This window comes from Haliaeetus albicilla, chromosome 26 (genome assembly GCF_947461875.1).
Source record: "Haliaeetus albicilla chromosome 26, bHalAlb1.1, whole genome shotgun sequence".
NCBI classification, from domain to species: Eukaryota; Metazoa; Chordata; class Aves; order Accipitriformes; family Accipitridae; genus Haliaeetus; species Haliaeetus albicilla.
The window spans coordinates 11965078-11984092 of record NC_091508.1 but is presented as its reverse complement, the minus strand read 5'-3'; the positions used below and the strand labels follow the sequence as shown (position 1 = coordinate 11984092).

The following is a 19015-nucleotide window of genomic DNA, read 5'->3' as shown; positions in this document are numbered from 1 at the left end:
CTGCTGAAAAGCTCGAAGCCTGGGGAGATGCCAAGTTTGGCAGGATGCTAACGTGGTGCTCGGCAGGTGAAGCGGGTGCCCTGGTTAAGAGTTGGTCGGTCCAGCATGACATTCAGATTGAAAAATGGAGAGGACACAGAAGATTCAATTAATATAGAAGTCAAGGATTAAAAATACACCCATCAGTGTGGTGTAATGGAAATTGTCTTGTCAAATGAGCCTCATTTCATCCTTTGAGAAAAGTACAAGTTTGTAGATAAAGGTTACCATGTAGCCATTATTTGCTTAGCTTTTGGCAACGTGTTTGACTTAATATTATATGACACCCTAATTACAAATTTAGCGCTATACAATCTCAATAAAGCCCACATTAAATGAATGGAGAGCTGCAAACCCATCTCCAAAACAAGGAGTCATCAGTGAACAGAGATGATTTAGAGGGATTCTGCAGGAGTCGGTCCCAGCCTGACACTAATCAATGTTTTCATCATTGATTGAGAAATGAGCACAAAACACAGCTGATAAATTATACAGCTGCTGGAAGCAGGAGAACTGGCAGTGAATAATTATGACAGAGAAGTTATACAGAGCAACTGGGATCTTTTCTGTGCACAAACCCATTTTCACTTGGCAGTATTAAAATAGGCCAGCTTTCAAACAGGAACGAAGGAAATGTTTCATCCAGAAAAGATGAGATGCAAAAAATCTAGACATCATCAGGGGAAGGTAAGTCAGAGGCAGTTGCTTTTGCAGCACTCCAGCAACACAGTGCTGGCCCCACGTGCAGAAATTGGAGGCAGAGGATGAGAAAAGCAGAACTGTCCTGGCTGTGCTTGTCTGCAGTGCAACAAGCGGTGGCCAGAGAGGGGACAGCTGAAGTCCCAAAGGAGACAAACAAAGTCCCAAAGAGGAGATAAACAAAGTCCCTGAGCTGCAGGCACCCCATGGGGTGCAAGCCATGGAGCTGGGGACAGGCTTCAGCTTGCAACCTACTGCCAGATCTACCTTACAGCAGCACAAGGACCCGGCCACGCTTGCCCCAGCAGCACAATCCAGGCCACTCGTCCCCATCCTCTTGGCGCCCTCTGAAAGTGTGACACTAAAACAAAAGCACTCTCTTTCCCAAGAAAAAAAAATTGGTTTGCTGATCTCTTGCATCACACTTGGGTTACATTCCTCCCCCCAACATTATTTTCTGCCTCAAATTGTTAACACATTTATTATAAAGGGAAGCTGAGGTGGTTTTTCTGAGGAGGCAGATAAGGTAGCTGGAGATGAGCCATCCAAGGCTTGCAGGAGGGTCTCTGCAAGGAGCAGGGGCCCGGCTGCAAGTTGCCTTGCAATGACTTGTTTATGCCATCAGCAGAGAGGTATTTTCTTGGGCAGATTCTGGACCTGCAGCCCCAGAGGGGCTTTTCCATCACCTGGTCTCAAATTACCCCCGGCTCCAGCAGCCCAAGGGCCCCAGTCACCCTCTTGGATGGGGCCAGGATCAGGGCACCTCACAGCCAAAGTACAACCTGGTGAGGCCACAGCCCTTCACAGCTGCTGGGGAAATGCTCGGCTTTGCCAGTATTTTTAGCTCTGTCCGCCACATTGCTCAATTTCACGGTGTGACCTAGTTTGGCAAGGCAAAGCACTCACCCCGCTGGGTCCCTGCTCAGCCATGTGCTGGGGAGGATGCCAGCAGCCCTGGGAACAGCTCCCCCAGGGCACTGCAACCCGGGCACACAGTGCTTTGCCTCCCTGCGGATCAGCACAGCTGACCTAGGGGCAGATTTTGGGGAGGAGGAGGAGGGTCCTGTGGGAGCCAGGGCTGCCTGCAGCAGTGACACGTGCAGGGCCCATGGGTGGGCACTGCTCTGTGGGCACTTGACAGCCTTTTTTTGTTGGGGCTCGGTGCTTCCATTTCTTTCTTGTCTCATGCAAAATCAGCAGCTCCCGGACCAGCACGGGTGCAGCCTGAATTTGGGTCCCCAAGGGAGTTGCCTTCAACAACTTAGCTTCCCAGCTGGCCAAACTCTATAACCAGCTTGGCTAGCCCTCTATTGAGCCCCATACAGCCTGACTCCGGTGATGGGGAGTGGAGCTGCTGTGATGCACAGTTCATGCCCAGGCTCTGGTGTCTACCCTGCCCACAGCTCTGGCAGGGACCAAGCTCAGTCCCAGCATCACTCGGCAGCTGATCCATCTACCTTGACCTTCTGTAGAGCCTCCCCCGGCAGCTGCTGTGCTGAGGGCTCCATGGCAGGCTTGGCTCCCCGAGGCCATATAATCCTGGTGCTCAAGGACTGGGGGCTGACAGGGTGCTACCAACCACACCAGCCAGGTGCTATTTTAAATCATCCATCCTCTGCCAGTGCTTGAAATCCCCACTCGCCACCCCAGTTTTACTGCGAGGGACATGAGCAGAAGCACTCTCCTCCCACCACCCATTTCGCATCAAGGAATGACCACAGCGCAGACACTATCTCCACGAATGTAGCATCTCTTAGGCACTTTGAAAACCTCTTTCCTGACACTTGGAGTGCACTGAAAGGTTCATTGCTTGTGGAAAGAGGAGCCCCAGCAAGAGGCACGCTCACCCCAACACCCCCTGCAAGGCTCAGCAATCCCCACTACTTTTGGGGACCAGAATCTCCTTCACTACCAAGTAGGTGTCCCAGCAGGAACCTCGAAGGTGCCTGTGCTGGGTCAGGTGGCCCCATACCGGTGCTCTTCGCTGCAGCCAGGGCACTGATCCACAAGGCCAGCATGGCCTCCTCCTCGCCAACTCTTTCCCACCTCATTACCCCTGAAATCCCGGGGGTGCACCACTTTGCCGGCCCCACACTAAAAGCTTTTGCAGTCTTTGCTCCATTAAAAGCTTTCTATTTCCAGCAAGGAAGCAAGCGGAGGGGAGGGATTTTACAGCCCTCAGGTGACTTAGTGCTGTGGCTGAGCTATGGGGCAGCAGTTTAAGGGATGTCCTGAGCCAGGCTAGCATCCCCCAGCTCTGCAGCAGGGAGAGAAGTCACCCACCAGCCACTTCCAGCTAATTCAGTGCCTAATTCAGGAGAGGGACAGCAGCAACAGCCTGGTCACATGCTGGAGAAACAGACTCACACCAGTGGGAGAGGGGAAACCACCAAGACGGGACTGAGAATGATGAAGCCAAAGACAACAGAGCTGGCACACACGTCCTTCCTTGCCACTTCCAACCACGCAAGAGCCAATGCACCGCACAGCCTGGACAAATTCTCACTCAAAACGCAGCAACAACCCTTCTGGCAATGGCAGCGACTGGCTGAAACCTACCACCGAGTGCCTCTACCTTGAGGCAGCCGTTAGTCACTGCAAGGAAAAAGAGTTTCACAACTCAGCCCGTGAAGAGGGCACACATGCGTCCGAGGTAGAGTAAAAAAAAAAAATATCGGATGCAAATACAGCCACAAGCACAGCCAGTGCCAGAAAGCACCCCGCTGTGCCTCCCTGAGCCCAGTGGGGTGCAGAGCACCCTGGCAGTCAACACCAAGGACAAACGGAGCATTTGGGGCCACACGTGACCACCCAAGGTGGCTCACGCAGCAGCAATGCACTCAAGCACCCGTACAGCACAGAGCTCACCCCATCCTGCCAGGGGACATGTGGGCAGGTCAGGGCTGCTCAAGTGAGGCACCAGCCTTATTCAACATATTCCTCTGTGGCTGTGCATCACATCTAATGTGCCTTCTTCAAGGAAAAAATGTGTCATTTATGGTACATTTAAAATTAATGCACATTTGGTGTTCTTTCTGATCCCAAATTACACACTGCATGCATGCTATAATGTAGAGCTGTGCTCGTTCCTGCGCGGACAGTGTTGCCCGCTGGTGCTGCTAAGCCTGTCCTCCCCAACAGATACCACTGCTAAAGACAAGATTTCCAAAAGTAAGTGTTTCCAGCAGCATTGTTAGTGTTTGTACCTCATCAGTACCAACTCCTGCCTGGCGCCAGGGATGTCCTGTGCTATCCAGGGGGGCTTGGAATCAGCTCAGCACAGCACAGTTCTGTGCCAAGGCCATGTTGGACCAAAACGTCACTCCTCACTGATAAACTTGACTGCATTTCCAGAACTGAAGGCCTGGCTGCTTCGTGACAGGAAGCTCATTCCTGTCCATAGCCCCAACGACAGAGTGAGGCTTAATTAAGAGTCGTCCCTGTGGGTGCCGCCGCAGCAGAAAGTGGTGACAGTGGCTCTGTCGACTACCAGTGAAAATGCCATGTTTGCGCTAACACTCAGGCCCCAGGTGCATTCCCAGTGCTCGAAATGCTGTTCAGGGCTGCTCCTGCAGCGTGCAGCATGTCTCCAGGAACAATCCCAACACACAATTATATAGATTTACGGTATATTCACTTCTAAAACTGTGATGAACATTAATGCTGCTTTAGTTTTGCTTTCCCTTATCATTATTTTTTTTTAAACAACAGGCCAATGCTTTTATTGCAATTGCTAGTGCCACATTTTCCCCTAAAAGCCTTGATTTCAGTAAGGGAAGGAAGTTTGGCAGTGCTGACTTGCCCAGCATGGATGTCCTCAGGCTGCAGCAAGCCAGACATGCTGGCATTTCCCAGCTTTCACACCTGGCGCCTGCAGGCAGCTGCGCTCCATCTCTGTTTCCCAAGGCAGCTCCTGGGTGTGGGACATGGGCACAGGCATGGCTTCCCTGCCAGCTCCTGGCACCTTTCAGCACTATTTATATCAAAACCCAAATTAGGGTCATTGGGAAAAGGAGGGTCAGACTCTCCATGACTCGAGGAGGGATGGGGACAAGGAGCACGGACACAAACCCCACCAGACCCAATGGGAGAGAAATCAGCTATCAGCCGGGAAGGGACCACTAGTGGGAGTCTATGCCCTAGTGCCAGCAAAAGCAATATCACAAAATCACATTTATCGAACAAACAATATCTTAACAACCCCAATGCATCCTGCCCCGGCTCCTCTGGGAAGCCATGGTCCTGTGGCATCCCGTGGCCACGTTTCAACAGGGCTCTCAGCACAGTGGGCAGCAGTGGGTGCCAGTCCGGCCTCATGGAGCACCTGTCGGAGAGACAAATATTTGCTGTATTTCTTGTTTGCTGATTTTATTACCGGCTCTTACTCACAGCATCAGTAAATTAAACCCAGAGGCACAGTAAAGCCCCCGCATCTTGACAGCTTAAACACAGTCCTCAGGCGGCATGCAAGGAAAATCACATGTCAGAGGAGGTCAGGGGAGCATGAGTAAATAAGATGAGATTAATTTTGGAAGAACACGCAGTGAGAATGACATCTGCCAGGGAAGGAGCATCGCAGGTTCCCACCACAGCCCTGGCTGTTCCTGCCAGAGGAGCAAAGCTCAGAGGGGCTGCAGGAACACAACTGGCTCCGCACAGGGTGAGAAACCTGAGAAGGGGCAGCAGGAACCATCACAAACAGCTGTGCACGAGCCAGAGCCTGACAGCATAAGATCAAAGCTCTCCCCCTGCCCAGGCAAGGCTTCCTGGAGATTTTGGACAGGTGCTTCCAGCTGCCACAGTGTGGGCAACAGTGGTTTGTTCTTCCCAAACCCCACTGGAGCTGTCTTTTAAGAGCTGAACCGCTCATGAGGCCATGTTAATGAAGCAACTAAATAGGTTTGTTACTTGCACTGAGCCATTTGCAGTAGGTCAGGCCCAAGGTGCTGCCCTGTGGGGACAGGAGTGCCACCGCTCACCAGCACAGGAGGTTTGGAGAGCCTGGCTGCAGCATCCCTCACCAGGCATCGATGGCAGCTGCGCTGTCAGCTCTTCCCCTGCAGGGACTGGGGCCGGTGTTGGAGTCCTGTATACAAATTTATCCCAAACACCCTCCTTCCTCGATGGCTTCCCCTCTCCAGCGGGTGCCTGGTTCTCAAATCACTGACTTGCGGCACGTCTGTCCCCTCAGCACAGCCAGCCACAGTCACTGGCAGAGCCCTTGGGCAGCACATGCTGCACCCATGGGCATTTCTCACCCCGCTTCTCCATGCTGGCTGCTTGGAGGAGCTGAGCCCAGGCCACTAAGCAGGACTTGCACTTGACCTGCTGTGAATCCATCCCTGGGACATGTCTCTGAAAGCTCATTCAAGGCTTTACCCCCAGCAGCTGGCAACCATCAGACGTGTGAAGTCAAAGGCCTTGAGGGGAACCCTTCCCACTGCAGCTACCACTCAGAGCCCTGGTTCCTCAGGACCTTGCTCCAATCCTGCTACCTCATGTTTGGCCTTGGCTGGCATCAGGCTTGCTGTGGGAATAAGCTCCATGTCCTCTTCACCTGAGATGAAACCTTCAGGTCTCAGCAACTGTTTTCTCTCCCCCAGTAGGGCCAAATTCATCCAGCTTCTGGTCAGACTTTACCTTTTAGGGGATGTAACACATGCATGAAGAAATTGCAGGGAGAGCAGGCGGTTTCCAGCCAAAGTCAGCACCCACTGGGCCAGCAAAGACTGGCAGGATGGTGGCCCAGGCCAGGACAGCTGAAACAGGCAGAGTTGGGCTCCTCCAAACCACCCTTCTCCTGCTCCATTTCTAGCAAAGCAGCAACAGGACTGTCACTGTAGAGGCTGGGTTATGAAGGGATGATCCAGCACCAACACCTTAGCACAGGGCTGGGTGTCTAAGTCGGCAGGGACTGTTTAAAACCTCCAAATGGGGAATTACACATGCGAGTGTAGGACCATTAGGATGCACCTGAGTGTAAGTGCAGGATAGGGCTGAACCACCAATAGGACCCTGCATTGCCTGACCAGGCAGCTGGGCAGACCACAGCCAGCAGCAAAACAAGCTGGAAAAAAAAAATTTTGCTTTTAAAGTTGTACCATAATTGTTTTACATTCCTCTGCTCCGAAGAAAATATTGTTTTAACATCCAGGGCTCAGCTATGGAGAGCACAGCTAGGGAGGAAAGTTGTGATCAATTATTTAGAACAGATTTTCAGTCTCACATCAAAGGTTTATCTTCTGTCTTCCTACATCTGAACTAAGTGCCTTTTCCCTGTGGAACAGGGCACAAAGCAAATATGGAAGCTCTAATTAGCACACCCAGGAGCCTAGTATTTTTCTGTTTTCTGCAACTCCTTCAACCTATGCAGCCACAAGCCCACCGGCTCATACCCAGGCTACAGGAGTGAGTCTGGCTGCCAGGAAGTTTAGAGTTAAAATACACAAACTCAGAAATTAATTACCTGTTTGAACAGAGGGGAAGAGCTCTCCTGGAATAGCACAGAGCAATACAAGAAGAGCTGGGTTCAGGCTGACAGACCTGTCATCCTTCTGGAGAATAACCTGTGGTGCCCGTCCTGCTCCAGACTGCTCGGCAGCCGGGGCAAAGGGAACAAGCAGAACCGGTTGCTGCTACGGGAAGCACAACGCAGGTCTCTGACAAACCACATCCGTCCATCGCCGGGAGGTTTGGAGGCTCCATGCAAAGATATAACCTTTGCTGAAGGTACTTTTGCTTTTAAGCATATCCTTCGAAGGCTGAAGACCACTGGCCTGGGATGAGCTCAGTAAAGGCAATCAGAAGACCTTAGTCATCTCTAGGATTAGCCCTGTTCCTCATTTCCCAGAGAAAGGTTCCTGTACTGTAACCACCTATAAATACAGATGTTGAAGGGACTCACATCAGGTTTACATCCTCTCATCAGAAAAACACGAAGCTCTAAATTGTGCTGCTGCTGAACAAGACGTGCTCCTCCTGTGTTTGCTCAGAGCCGCTCTGCAGAAACAAAGCAGAGAGCTGTAAGGTGGGCACTCACCTGCAACTCACACCCAGCCTTCCCAGGCTTGTCCCCAGCTTACAAGCCCTCCCTGTAACAGGCACCGACACCACCCTGTAACCAATCTCAACAGAAATTAAATCTCTCCAGCCCAACAGGCAGCCTGTGCCTCCACAAAAGCCCCCAGCTGCTGGCTGCTCTACCTCCACTTCAAAAGCCATTTTTAAATTTTCTTTGTAAGAATTCATTCTTCCCAATAGCAGGGAACAACCTCCAGCAACTGCAACATTTTCTGTACAATTGTATTAACCAAAATCTGCATCAAATATCTGGATGATCCTTGCAGGGAAGGTTTCTGATCACTTCCATCGCTTCTGGACAGGCCTGGGGCCTGCTGGAGGTGCAGCCGGGTTGAGTGGTCTCACCAAGGGGAGGGCTGGAGTCCCTCTGTGAACAAAACACTGACCTGAAGCTCTGGCACTTGAAAATATCATTTTGTATTAGAGGAATGGCCTTCCTGGGTAAAGGCTACACATTCATGGACACAATGGAGGAAAACACGATGCAGGGCAGGCAGGTAGAGATGGAGAGCCTGTGCCACAAGGGAATATAGATGGGAGAGGAGGCTAAGTGCAGAGAACACGTCACGCTTCACAGTACTTGCAACCACCATGGTCCTTGGTGGTGCCACCAAACACGTTTCTGGCCTCAACGTTGTGCTGCCCAGCTCTGGTCATGCCTGGAGGCAACACCACTGGCTGCTGATGCACTTCACATCAGAGAGCCAGGAGAGCTCAGCAAAGGACGCAGCTTTGAGGAGTGTCTTCAGTGCTCTGGTTGGATGACAAATCCCTTCAAGGCAACAGCACCTAGTGCTAGCATTGAGCAGAAGAGTTTACATAAAGCAAGAATTAGCTTGATTATCCAGCCAAGTGGAGCCATCAGCAACAACAGATGTGAGACAAGAAGAGCAAGCACCGGGGGACTTCTGAACACGGTCCAACTCACATCGACTGCTGCAGCCCTCAAGGGGGAAGAGCACTGGAGATTTCTTTCCAATGCTTGACAATACACTGAGTGACTCCTGCTGGGGTTAGGAACTGAAAACCACATGTGTTTCTTTGCAAGTCTGATATAAGCAGAGGCAAATTGGGCTCTTAGTCGTTGACAACTTTCTCTTTGTGGGACCCAACACAAAAGAACCACGCAGACATTTCAATCCAGCAGAATAACTTTATTTCACAGGGCAAATACAGCCAAGTCGTGATTCCGAAGTTGCCCGCCACGTGTCAGTTCCATGATCCATCCATAAATGTTCTCTGATGGCTTGAGGATACAGGCTCTATAGCTAGTGTTCACATTAATTGATTTCTTAGGTTTAGATTTCAAGTGAAATACATTCAGACTTGCTCCTGTCAGAGCACTGCTCACAAGTACGAGGTTGAAAGTCACTGAGGAGTTAATTACACAGTTACCCGATTCATATGAAAAGAAAGCAACGCTGCTGTGACCCACAAAACCCTCCCTCTCTCCAGTGCTGCTGCTCAGAGCCTTTTCAGCACACAGCAGGATAATATCCCATCATCCTTTGGGCCTTCGCAGTAAAAACAGCGACTAGAACATACAGCAGCAAAAATCAAGGCAGCATTTAACTGCACGTTCCCAGCACGTTTCCCCTCTGCCAGTCTTAGAGAGATTAACAACCGGCCACTCCTACTGGCACCTGTATGAGGGAGTATGGCACATGTCAGCCACCCTTCATGGGAGGTCCAAAGGGACTTGGGCGTGATGCAGATATTTTTGCTTAGCACTGGCAGCTGAATGCCCCATACCCTGTCTAGAGAAGGATGAAAGCTTACTTAATTTCAACTAGACGTTGTTTTGTTTTTTTTAAATATTTAATAAATAAATATGGCTGCTGTCAGTATGAATGGGATGTAGCTCTCAGCCAGCAAGGTCAGACTCTGAGTGCTAGCCTGGCTCTCCTGTGCTGCTTGCCTGGCTGTCCACACTGGGGAGATTCCTGCGCTTTCTTATCTGCATATCTTCATCCTGAAGGAGAAATAAATAAATAAGCACAAATTCATTCTTCAGCATCCTCTCTGAGCTGCATAAAATCTGTCCTCTTCCCCTCCACCTCTTCTTTGTCCACCAACCATTACCCACCAGAGATGAGCCCAGCAAACAAAATATTTATGCCATCACTCCAGCTCCTCACTCAAAGCACCAAAGCCATCTTACTTCCTCATGTGGGCAGCTACACAGGCCGGGCACCTTCCCAAACTGCTCACATGCTCCCACTGAGAAACTGTTCATGTCCAGCACAACAGGCAGCTTCACCTTTTAAACCTGCTGGCCACTCTAGCCGGTGTAAGAGTGGCTGGGATCTGACCCTTCTGAGCTTTGCTTCTCAGGCTGTGGGCCACATTGTGTGAAGTCTGGCCTCACTGCAAGTTTTCCTCAGGGTGGACCTGATGTCCCACAGAATCAAACAACTTTGGTTGGAAGGGACCTCTGGAAGGTAAAATACAATTTTCTGCTCTAAGCAGGGCTAACTCTAATGCTAGATCTGGTTCTTCAGGGCATCTATATGGTTTTCAAGTATCTGCAAGGATGGAGTTTCCACCACCTCCCTGCACAGCTTATTGTGGTTCTCAGCCATGCTTACTGGGAAATATTTCCCTCTGCACCCAGTGAGGATTTCCTTTAGCACAAGTTGTGTCTGTCATCTCTTATCTTCTTGCTGTGAATCTCTCCTGCCATCTTCTCCATAACCACCTAGCAGGCAGCTGCAGACAGCAGCCACATCATCTTTCCGCTTTCTCTCCTCCAAGACAGATGAAGCAGCTCCCTGAGACTCTCCTCATGCTGTACGCTCTCCAGCCCTGACCCACCTCACAAGCAAACCCATGGAGCTGCGTGGCCAGGTTTTAACCATGGCCAGGTTTTGCCACACACAGCACCACTGTAGATGACTGACCTGAACAGGGTGAGCATGCATTGTTTAGTGTCTGTACCACATGAAAAGCAAACTTATTTCTGCACAGTCCTCCTCAGCAAGTCCCCTCCAGATGCTTCTCTCAGCATCCCTCCTGACAACCCCACCTCACCCCCACTGCACACCATTCACACAGGACTTGGCAACAACACAGGCACTGCCTGTGTCCAGGGCAGTTCGTACCGAGTCAGAGTCTTCTTCAACCTGGTTGCTTATGAAATTGATATAATCATCCTTCTGGTTGTCCAGAATTTCTTCCTCGTATTCAGTCTGGTAGTCTGACTCATCTATAGAGAGAAGAGAGAAAAAACACTGGTTTTAACTAGCATTCAGAGAGAGAGAAAAAACAGGAAGAGGAATGATAGCTGTCTCCATTGAGCACTGGTGCAGGGCAGAGTGACTGCTGGCCAACTCTCTACAGCTCAGTGGACTGGGACTACTCAAGCACAGATATCAGCTCTCTAGCCAGATCACAAATAAACGGTGTCCTATATGTGAACTGGTGTCCTGGAGCCCTCCAGAATCTAAAGAGTCTGCAGCAAGAGCAGCAAACTGTCTGTGTTATCCTAGTGGGCCCAGGCTGCCCAGCCTGATGGGACACAGACACTGGCAATGGGGAGATGCTCCCTGGTGAATTCTCTTCACAGAATAGCTGCTGTCTCCCACCCATCAGACCAGACAAGACCTGTAGAATACCTTCGGAAGATATGCCTGTGAGCTACCAATCCAAACTCCCCTGGACACAGCAGTCACAGACTCACTGGAAACAGGGACTTCCAGGCATAGACTGAGCTCTTCCTGGTGCAGAGATGATAATTACATGTCTCACAACCTCCGATCCACAGGGGAGGTGACTTATACGCTCCCTTCCTCTCCACAGGGGCCCATCACCTGCTCCCTCTGGTAATCCAGCAGATAAACATAATTTAGGGAAGCTTAAGAGCTCTGCACACTGAGACACAGCAGTCAGCAGCAGGACACGTGACCAAGCCCCCAGTCCCCAGCACCGAAGCCTGCTCCCAGGGAACAAGATACATCAGTGCAGAGCCAGTGCCTCTTCCAGCACCTGGAGATCACTTTAGGGTCTGTAAAACAGACAGCAGGAGAGTCACCTGCTAACAGGCCTGACTCTCTCCCACATCAGCTCAACACTCAACGAATGTGCCAGGGCAGACGCCCGTCATCAGCCCCAGGACACCACACAACGCACCAGCAGCCACTGCAGAGCCCGATCCCAACCAAACATGAAACCAAGGCATGCAGGCAGCAAAACAAAGCAAGTGGCAGATGGCCACCTTCCTTTTGGTGTGGCGTCTGTGGCACGCAGTTTTTCAGAATGCAAGTTAAGATGTTAAAATGGCAGAAAATAATTTTTGTGTGACACTAGTTTTTCTGCCACTTTCACAAATTAACTCACATGTGCTTTGAGTGGCTGAAGCAATACCTGTTTTTCAGCCCACTAGTGAAGAAAGCGGCTTGTGTTTAAACCGGATTCTTGATTAAGTATTTCTTTTCGGAACAGTCAATAGCATCTGCTCCACACTGAAGACAACAGCACAGTCTGTTCCACAGCATTTACTTCTAACACAGTAACTACAACCAACTAGAACATTAGGATTAAAGACATTTGGTCTTTTTTTTTATTTTTTAATATTTTTTTTACTGTGGATCAGATAATTATTGTTAGTTTATACTAAAAACACTACTGATAATCAATCTTTGATAAAACACACCAGAGAAACTGGAAACCCATCTGAGGAGCAACAGACAGCACAAACAATAGTTTGAAGTTTACAGCTCCAATAAAACTGACTACCAACAAAACCAAAATCCTTGATTTTCCAAGCACTGTTCAGCATTTAACAGGTCGTTATACAAAAAACAAGAGAGGAGTGTCCCTTCTCACATCCTTCACACAGTAACTCTGGGTGCTGGAGGACAAGAGGGGAAAGGAGAAAAGAAAGTGGCCCTGCTGTCCCTAAACATCAGCTTCCATTGCCCGTTCAACGCTGAGTGTCTGGGGCTCAAAGGGCGACTGCTGCTTTACGCTACAAAAACACCCAGAAGCATCAAGCAGGACTAAGGCCTCGTTGCCCTGCTCGACACACCAACACCCAAACACTGCAGCTCGAAGATGAGCCAGTGAAGAGGACATTACACCAGGGAAGGGTACCCAAGCCTACCGTTAGTGGGGGAAGTATGTTCACCACAGGAAGAGCACATGACCACTTCTTGTGCCAAAGATCTGCTTTGTGATTCTGTAGCTTTTAGCATTTCTTTTATAGCCTGATTTCTGCGGGCAACACACCACATTTGAAGAAAATCAGCGCTGTGTGGCTAGAGGGTTTCTGTTCCAGGAACACTGACAGGCTTCAATGTAAATCAGGGAATGTGGTAGCTCATCACAACCTAAGGGGCATTAGTGCTTCTTGATAAAAGTACTTTTTAAGCAGCAAAGATGCTGAGGGTGACCTAGTGCCCAATAATTGTGTCCCTTGAGAAGTATTGGGATGTCTCTGGCTTCAGCTGTATTGCAAAACCAGTAATTTGACACCATGACTGACGTTTCTGTTTCCCAAATCTTTTCATCCAAATGACTGTTGCTACAATTGCTCTGCTACGTGACTTGATCTCCTTCAGCCATTGCGTGCAGCAAGCGTGCTACCTCACCCTCACACTGTGAGACTTGGCCATGAGGACAGCCCAAAGCATCACTGCTTTGAAAAATGAGACATGAAACCTGCTGTAGGAAATCACCAAAGAGCCTGCGCAACTTTGGTCCTCAGAAATCCCTTACAGGTGGGAGCATGACCAGGGATGCAGCTGTGCTCCCCTGGCCATGGCCTTGGCTGCGTAAAACACAATTACAGCTGAACAAAGACAGAAAATCCCAAATGAGGAAGTGTTTGGATGCAGGACAGAAACACGGCCACAAATACTGCAGTGGCTCAGCTGTGAAAATGAGCTCCTGTTCTCCTACAGACACTTCCCCACCTGCTTACTGGCAGTACAGGTACCCTAGGTCCAGCGCAGGGCTCCGCCTGGCTTCCCTCTGCTCACTTTTTTTTTTTAAATAGTTTCAATCATTGCTCTCAGTTTACTTGAGATTGGAGAAGAAACTACACTGCCCTTTCCCCCAAGAAGATACGGCTTCTGACCTGGAGGCTCGACCAGCCTCTGCCCGTCAGGGCCTTTCAGCCTTCCTACTGACACTTTCTCCTTCTCCCAGTCAATCAGAATATGATCGTTGTAATTTTCTTTCTTTAGAACAAAATTATTGACATAATTTCTCCACCCAGCCTGAGACTTGCAGTGTGCTGTCAGGACAGGCAGAGCCTTTCTAAATCCCTGTGCTCTGAGATCTCACTCAGGAAGGGATTTCCAGGGACAAAAAAGGTTTCACGCTCTTTGACAGTACCATTTCACAGTCAGGCTACCAAGAAGCACCCTGTCTTCTTACCTACGTGGGACAAAAGCAGTCAGACCATCTTCACCACTGTCACAAGCAGATAAATGCAAAGGCTCACCACCATGCACAAGGAACCATCTGACAGCCGCAAGGCCACTGCCAGGGAGGTGTCACCCTCCATCTGAGCTCGCCTCAGTACAGGCCGCTTCCCCCATAGCTCCAGATACCTCTTTAGCAAAAAGCAATGCCATCCCAGAGGCACCAAAGTGATGCCATGTTCAGAGGAATGCCTTCACAGCGACTGCCCACTGAAAAATGGGCCAGGTCCCTGCAGGCAGCGCATGGAGTCACCCCCAAGATGAATATAAAGGGTCCTTCAAGACATGGCACTCTCACGCACAAGTCTCTCCTGCCATCCTCCCCCCTCCTCTGGACTCTCTACAACCAACAGATTTCAGCATCCACAGGAAGCACGTGGCACCTGCCCATCCCGTCCCAGGTAGCACAGTCCCTCCTTAGCCCAAAATCTCCCATATCTACTTTTTGAAAGACGTGTCCCTTTGTTACGCTCGTGTTCACGGCCTCACCCAGCAGAAAGCAGATCTTCCTAATGGGGGCAAATAATCAGAAACTATATAAAGGAGGAAGATCTGTCCCAGTACACTGGTTAAATCTTAGCAGGTCTCAATGCCTATGCCTTAAATAACCATGTTACATGAACTTTTCATTCTTATTCGCAATGGCTGTTTCAACCACATTTGATTAATATTTTCTTCATAAGGCATATGATTGCAATTAGCATTTCAAATTACCACAGGGACATCTCTACAAACAGTCACAGATGGGAGGACTGCTAACTTTAGATTTCCCTCTCCCGATTTTCATTCTTGCAGAAAGGGAGAGACTGTTTATAAAGAGCTCTAGCACTGATGAAATGCTCAGAGATTTCAGGCCTGCAAAGCTCTGATCCTTTTTGTTAAGTAAGCTTCGGTTATGGCATGTACAGGGAACTGCTCCTCAGGGCACAGCTGAGGTACAAGGCACTTGAGTGCGGGAGAGCCATTACCTGTTCCTCCTTAGTTCACTAGTGCTCCCCGTAACAGGAGTGTACAGAAAGCAACAGAGCCAGTGAGTCACTCCAGATCCTACTCACGACAGCAGGGAAAAAATCCTTCAGTCAAAGCTTTAAATCAGCCTCCTCCCATCTCAAAAGGACACGGACCAAAGAGCGAAGCCATCACAAGGACATGGGCCAGCACAAGAGGGATGAAAGCTCGTCTTTGCAGGAGTTGCCACATCTGTTATTTCACTTAGATGAGACTAAGTTGACTAGGAATTGCTCCCACTGGGAAGTCACGCTGGACCACACTGGTAACAGGCTGACAGCAGATGTCTTGCCGTGGCAAGAACATCTGACTCCCAGCCTCTCCCGGAGGAGGCAGCAGGAGAGGGATGCGGAGGGTCTAGCCTGGGGCAAGCTCAGGCACACCTGCAGGCAGAGGCTCTGGGTGAAGCAGGGAGACAGCCCACCACTGCCGGCTTTGTTCAGCTGACACCAGACCTAGCAGCCAGCCCTGAACCGACACAGCTTAGAGCATGGGGTGGTAAAAGAAAGCAGTTAGAAAAGGCACAGGAGAAGTGAGCAGCCATCCCTGCCTCACTGCCCTTCCCAACACTTCTGCAGTGCCGGCTGGATCACCCCACTCACCGTCTGCCACAGGTGCTTTCACAGGCTCGATCCTTGACACGATTTCTGCCAGGTCCGTAAAAGAGGTGGTGGGACAGGTTACGTTCTGAAACACAGTGGTAAGTTTTGGGTATGTTAACAAATACACACAAAAAAATTCAAACAAGCCAAGACTGTATAAAAACAATATTGAACAGACAAAGCTCCAGACACACAAATTCTCCACGATTGCCCCCTCAAAAGCCATTACTCATCAGTGAGAAATTCTCAAAGCAACTCTCCTGATGTAGAGATGGGATTCCCATGTGCAAACAGTGGGACAACCTCTAATGGCTCCTTCTCCATCCACGCAACAAGAAGCCTTATTAAAAATTTAGCAAACTATAGAAAAGACCACAAAGACAAGAACCAGAGGGTCTGGACTCCTTGATAGACAGTGCTCATTTTACTTGTTTGTTCTCCATCACTGTTACTTTATAAAAAAGACCAGCTGCACCAGGTGCAGCCCCCAGGGAGCTTTTGCCTTCCCTTGGGAGAAGGAGAAGAGGCCCCAGTGCCCAGGTGGGACAGTGCACGTGGTCCAGCCCTGAGCCTGCAGACTGATGCCATGGGAGGCTGCACAGACAGGTGGGCAGCAGCAGCGCAGGCACTGGGGTGACCAGGAGCCACCCAGAGACCCCAGCAAGCCATGGAACTGGAGACGCTGCAGCGAGTAAGAGCCTGAGGTATGTAATTCCTCTTTTCAATGAACCCTTTCTATTTTTACTCTGTCTCAACCAAGCAGTGGGCTGAGTGTTCTCTATTTTGCAGGGTTGCCTGCTCCAGTTTCTCCTCTAATAAAACCCAACTTTGGCATTTAAGAACCGTTTTGGTCTTTCTTCATGCCGTGCCATGAGCAGCCCCACCTGCCTTCTCAGGGCCAGGGCACAAGGTCACTACCAACACCCCTCACCTTGTTTTAAAACCAGTAATTTTAATTAGTACAATAGCACACACCCCCAGAGGAGAGAGACAGGGAAGAGCTGGCACGGGGCATGTTATCAGCATTGGGCTGTTGGGAATTGCTGTGACAGTCATCTTTCTAAAGGCCCAGACCCGTCCACGTGCTTCCAGACAGGGCAGTTGCCTAACACAGGGGTTTTATGAGCAGTTCTTTGCTCTTCTGGCAAGAGCACCGATACTATGAATCATACAGCCCCCATGGGGGTCACAGCAGAAGCCCATTACAGCTGCAGCAGATTGCTCTCGGTTGACCTTTAATCCGTAACTAACTTTTGATGTAATTTGGTACAGCTAAAGTAAGGTGCAGATCCACGACAAACAGCTGGTGGGGAGCAGTGGACAGAGAAAAGCCCAGAGGGAATTAAAAAATACCTGTATGAAATGAAACAGCAGTAGCTTAGGACACACACTTTAAAATATACAGAAGTCAGGAAGCTCAGTGTGACCATTAAGGAACCATCAAGAAAGGTGAGTCAGTCCAGTCTCATTTTGAACATTCGACGTGAATGGCCCCAGCGAAGCGTTTGCAGAAGGTTGTTGCCCAGGACAGGGAAAAAAAAGCATCTACGTCTTCATTTTGTGCCATATGACTAAGCGAGGGATATGTGCAAACTCTGGCCGCCATGCAGACACAGCAACGTTTGAGGCAATTGCCTGTACTCTAAAAACATGGACTCTTACCACACGGACAAAGCGGTTGCACAGAGCACTTAGGCAGACATGTGCCAGGCTGTCTGTGGGAGCACAGAGCAGACAGGGACCAGCTTTGGAAGGGATGAAAGTCCAGGGCGCTGTATGAACTCCTGAACAAAATCCTGCAGCAACCATCGCCAGAAGGTGCTTCAGGAAAACCACCATCAGCCCATGTGCTCCCGCAGAGAAGTTGTGAGGACAGATGACCATGAAGGTAATTGTTAAGTGTGACCGTACCCACGGGAGCATCTGTTACAGTCACTGACATACAGATGATCCTGCACGTAAGCCTGTTAGGGGATGCTTGGTGAGGCAGCTACACCCCAAAGTCTTAGCACTAAGACTGGAATACCACTTGGAAACCAGGTGTCTTCCCACGCCTGTCTGATGCTTTGCAAACAGGAATTTAATGTTTAAGCACTTCCTCTTACTACTTTTAAGGACGAAACCACACATCCATCAGTTAACACAAGGCAAAGAAGCGTCTCACATTAATTTGAAACCTACTCTAAAACCTTTCTGCTGATAATTTTTTTTTTCCAAGGAGGAAAGTATTCTCTTTGGCACAATCTTTATTAAATAAATTAGAGAAAGACAGTTACTATTGTAGTCTGCTAGATTATATTTAGCTTTGACTATGAATAACACTTCAGTAGACAAAACTTCCCCGAGGAGATCCAATTAACAGTATTGCATTATTCTGTGCTGGGGAAGAGTAAGGGTTTTTCAAGTGAAGTTTATGTAAGGTTCCTGTTGTTTGTGTCTTCAGTTATTTGCATTTTTGAGACAAGATAAACAGTGATTGAACGATGAAAGCAAAGGAAAAGTATCTAAATGATTAAATATCTGGAGTTTTTAAGTAAAAATTCAATGCTTAGGACATGGAAACAAGATGATAAGAAACCACGCTCAGCTCTCTCAAATGTTGAAAGCTCCAGAAATAGCTGAAGAACTAAACCATATAGAGCATCAAAGCTTTTACTAATGAAAGGAAATTTAAAAATATCAGCTGTTATCCTCGGAAGACAGCAGAGCTAAAGGACTTAAGTGACTCTAATGGCCTAAGAAAAAATCCAAACCAATACCCCAGTGGGAGCCTGCAATACTTGTTATTTTGTAGAAAAAAAATCTACTGAAACAAAAGACAGATGAAAAAAATCTTGGTTTTTACGGGATTCCAGGGTTTTCAGAGGAAGAGCAGAAGACCTCCTTGGTCCTCAAGAGTACAGGCTGGAACTGAGCCTTAGTGTCAGTTTGGGGGGGAACGCACAAAGCTGATGGTTCCCGCTCCATAACCCAGGCAGTCTGTCGACTCACTCTCCTGAATGCATTACTTCCATAATCTTGGTGTCTCAGCAATCAGCACTTTCTTCCACGTTATCAAGTGCATGCACGGAAATGCAATGACAGGCTATGTCTACAACGAGTACGTGACATGTTTGATCTCCAGGGCAGCTGAAGGGCCATAAAAACCCGGGTAGATTGTGA

General features: G+C 49.2%; 1 protein-coding gene across 1 annotated transcript in view; it reads right to left on the bottom strand.

The window, feature by feature from the left end:
• Positions 1-8951: 8951 nt before the first annotated feature.
• The window catches only part of PNPLA7 (patatin like phospholipase domain containing 7), a 130944-nt gene continuing 120880 nt past the window's right edge, over positions 8952-19015 (bottom strand). The window contains exons 34-36 of the mRNA XM_069772124.1: positions 15854-15938; positions 10920-11023; positions 8952-9790 (exon numbers count right to left, since the gene is read on the bottom strand). Coding sequence (XP_069628225.1) covers positions 9710-9790; positions 10920-11023; positions 15854-15938 — 270 coding nt within the window. The 3' untranslated portion in view covers positions 8952-9709. The remainder of the gene's footprint in view (positions 9791-10919; positions 11024-15853; positions 15939-19015) is intronic.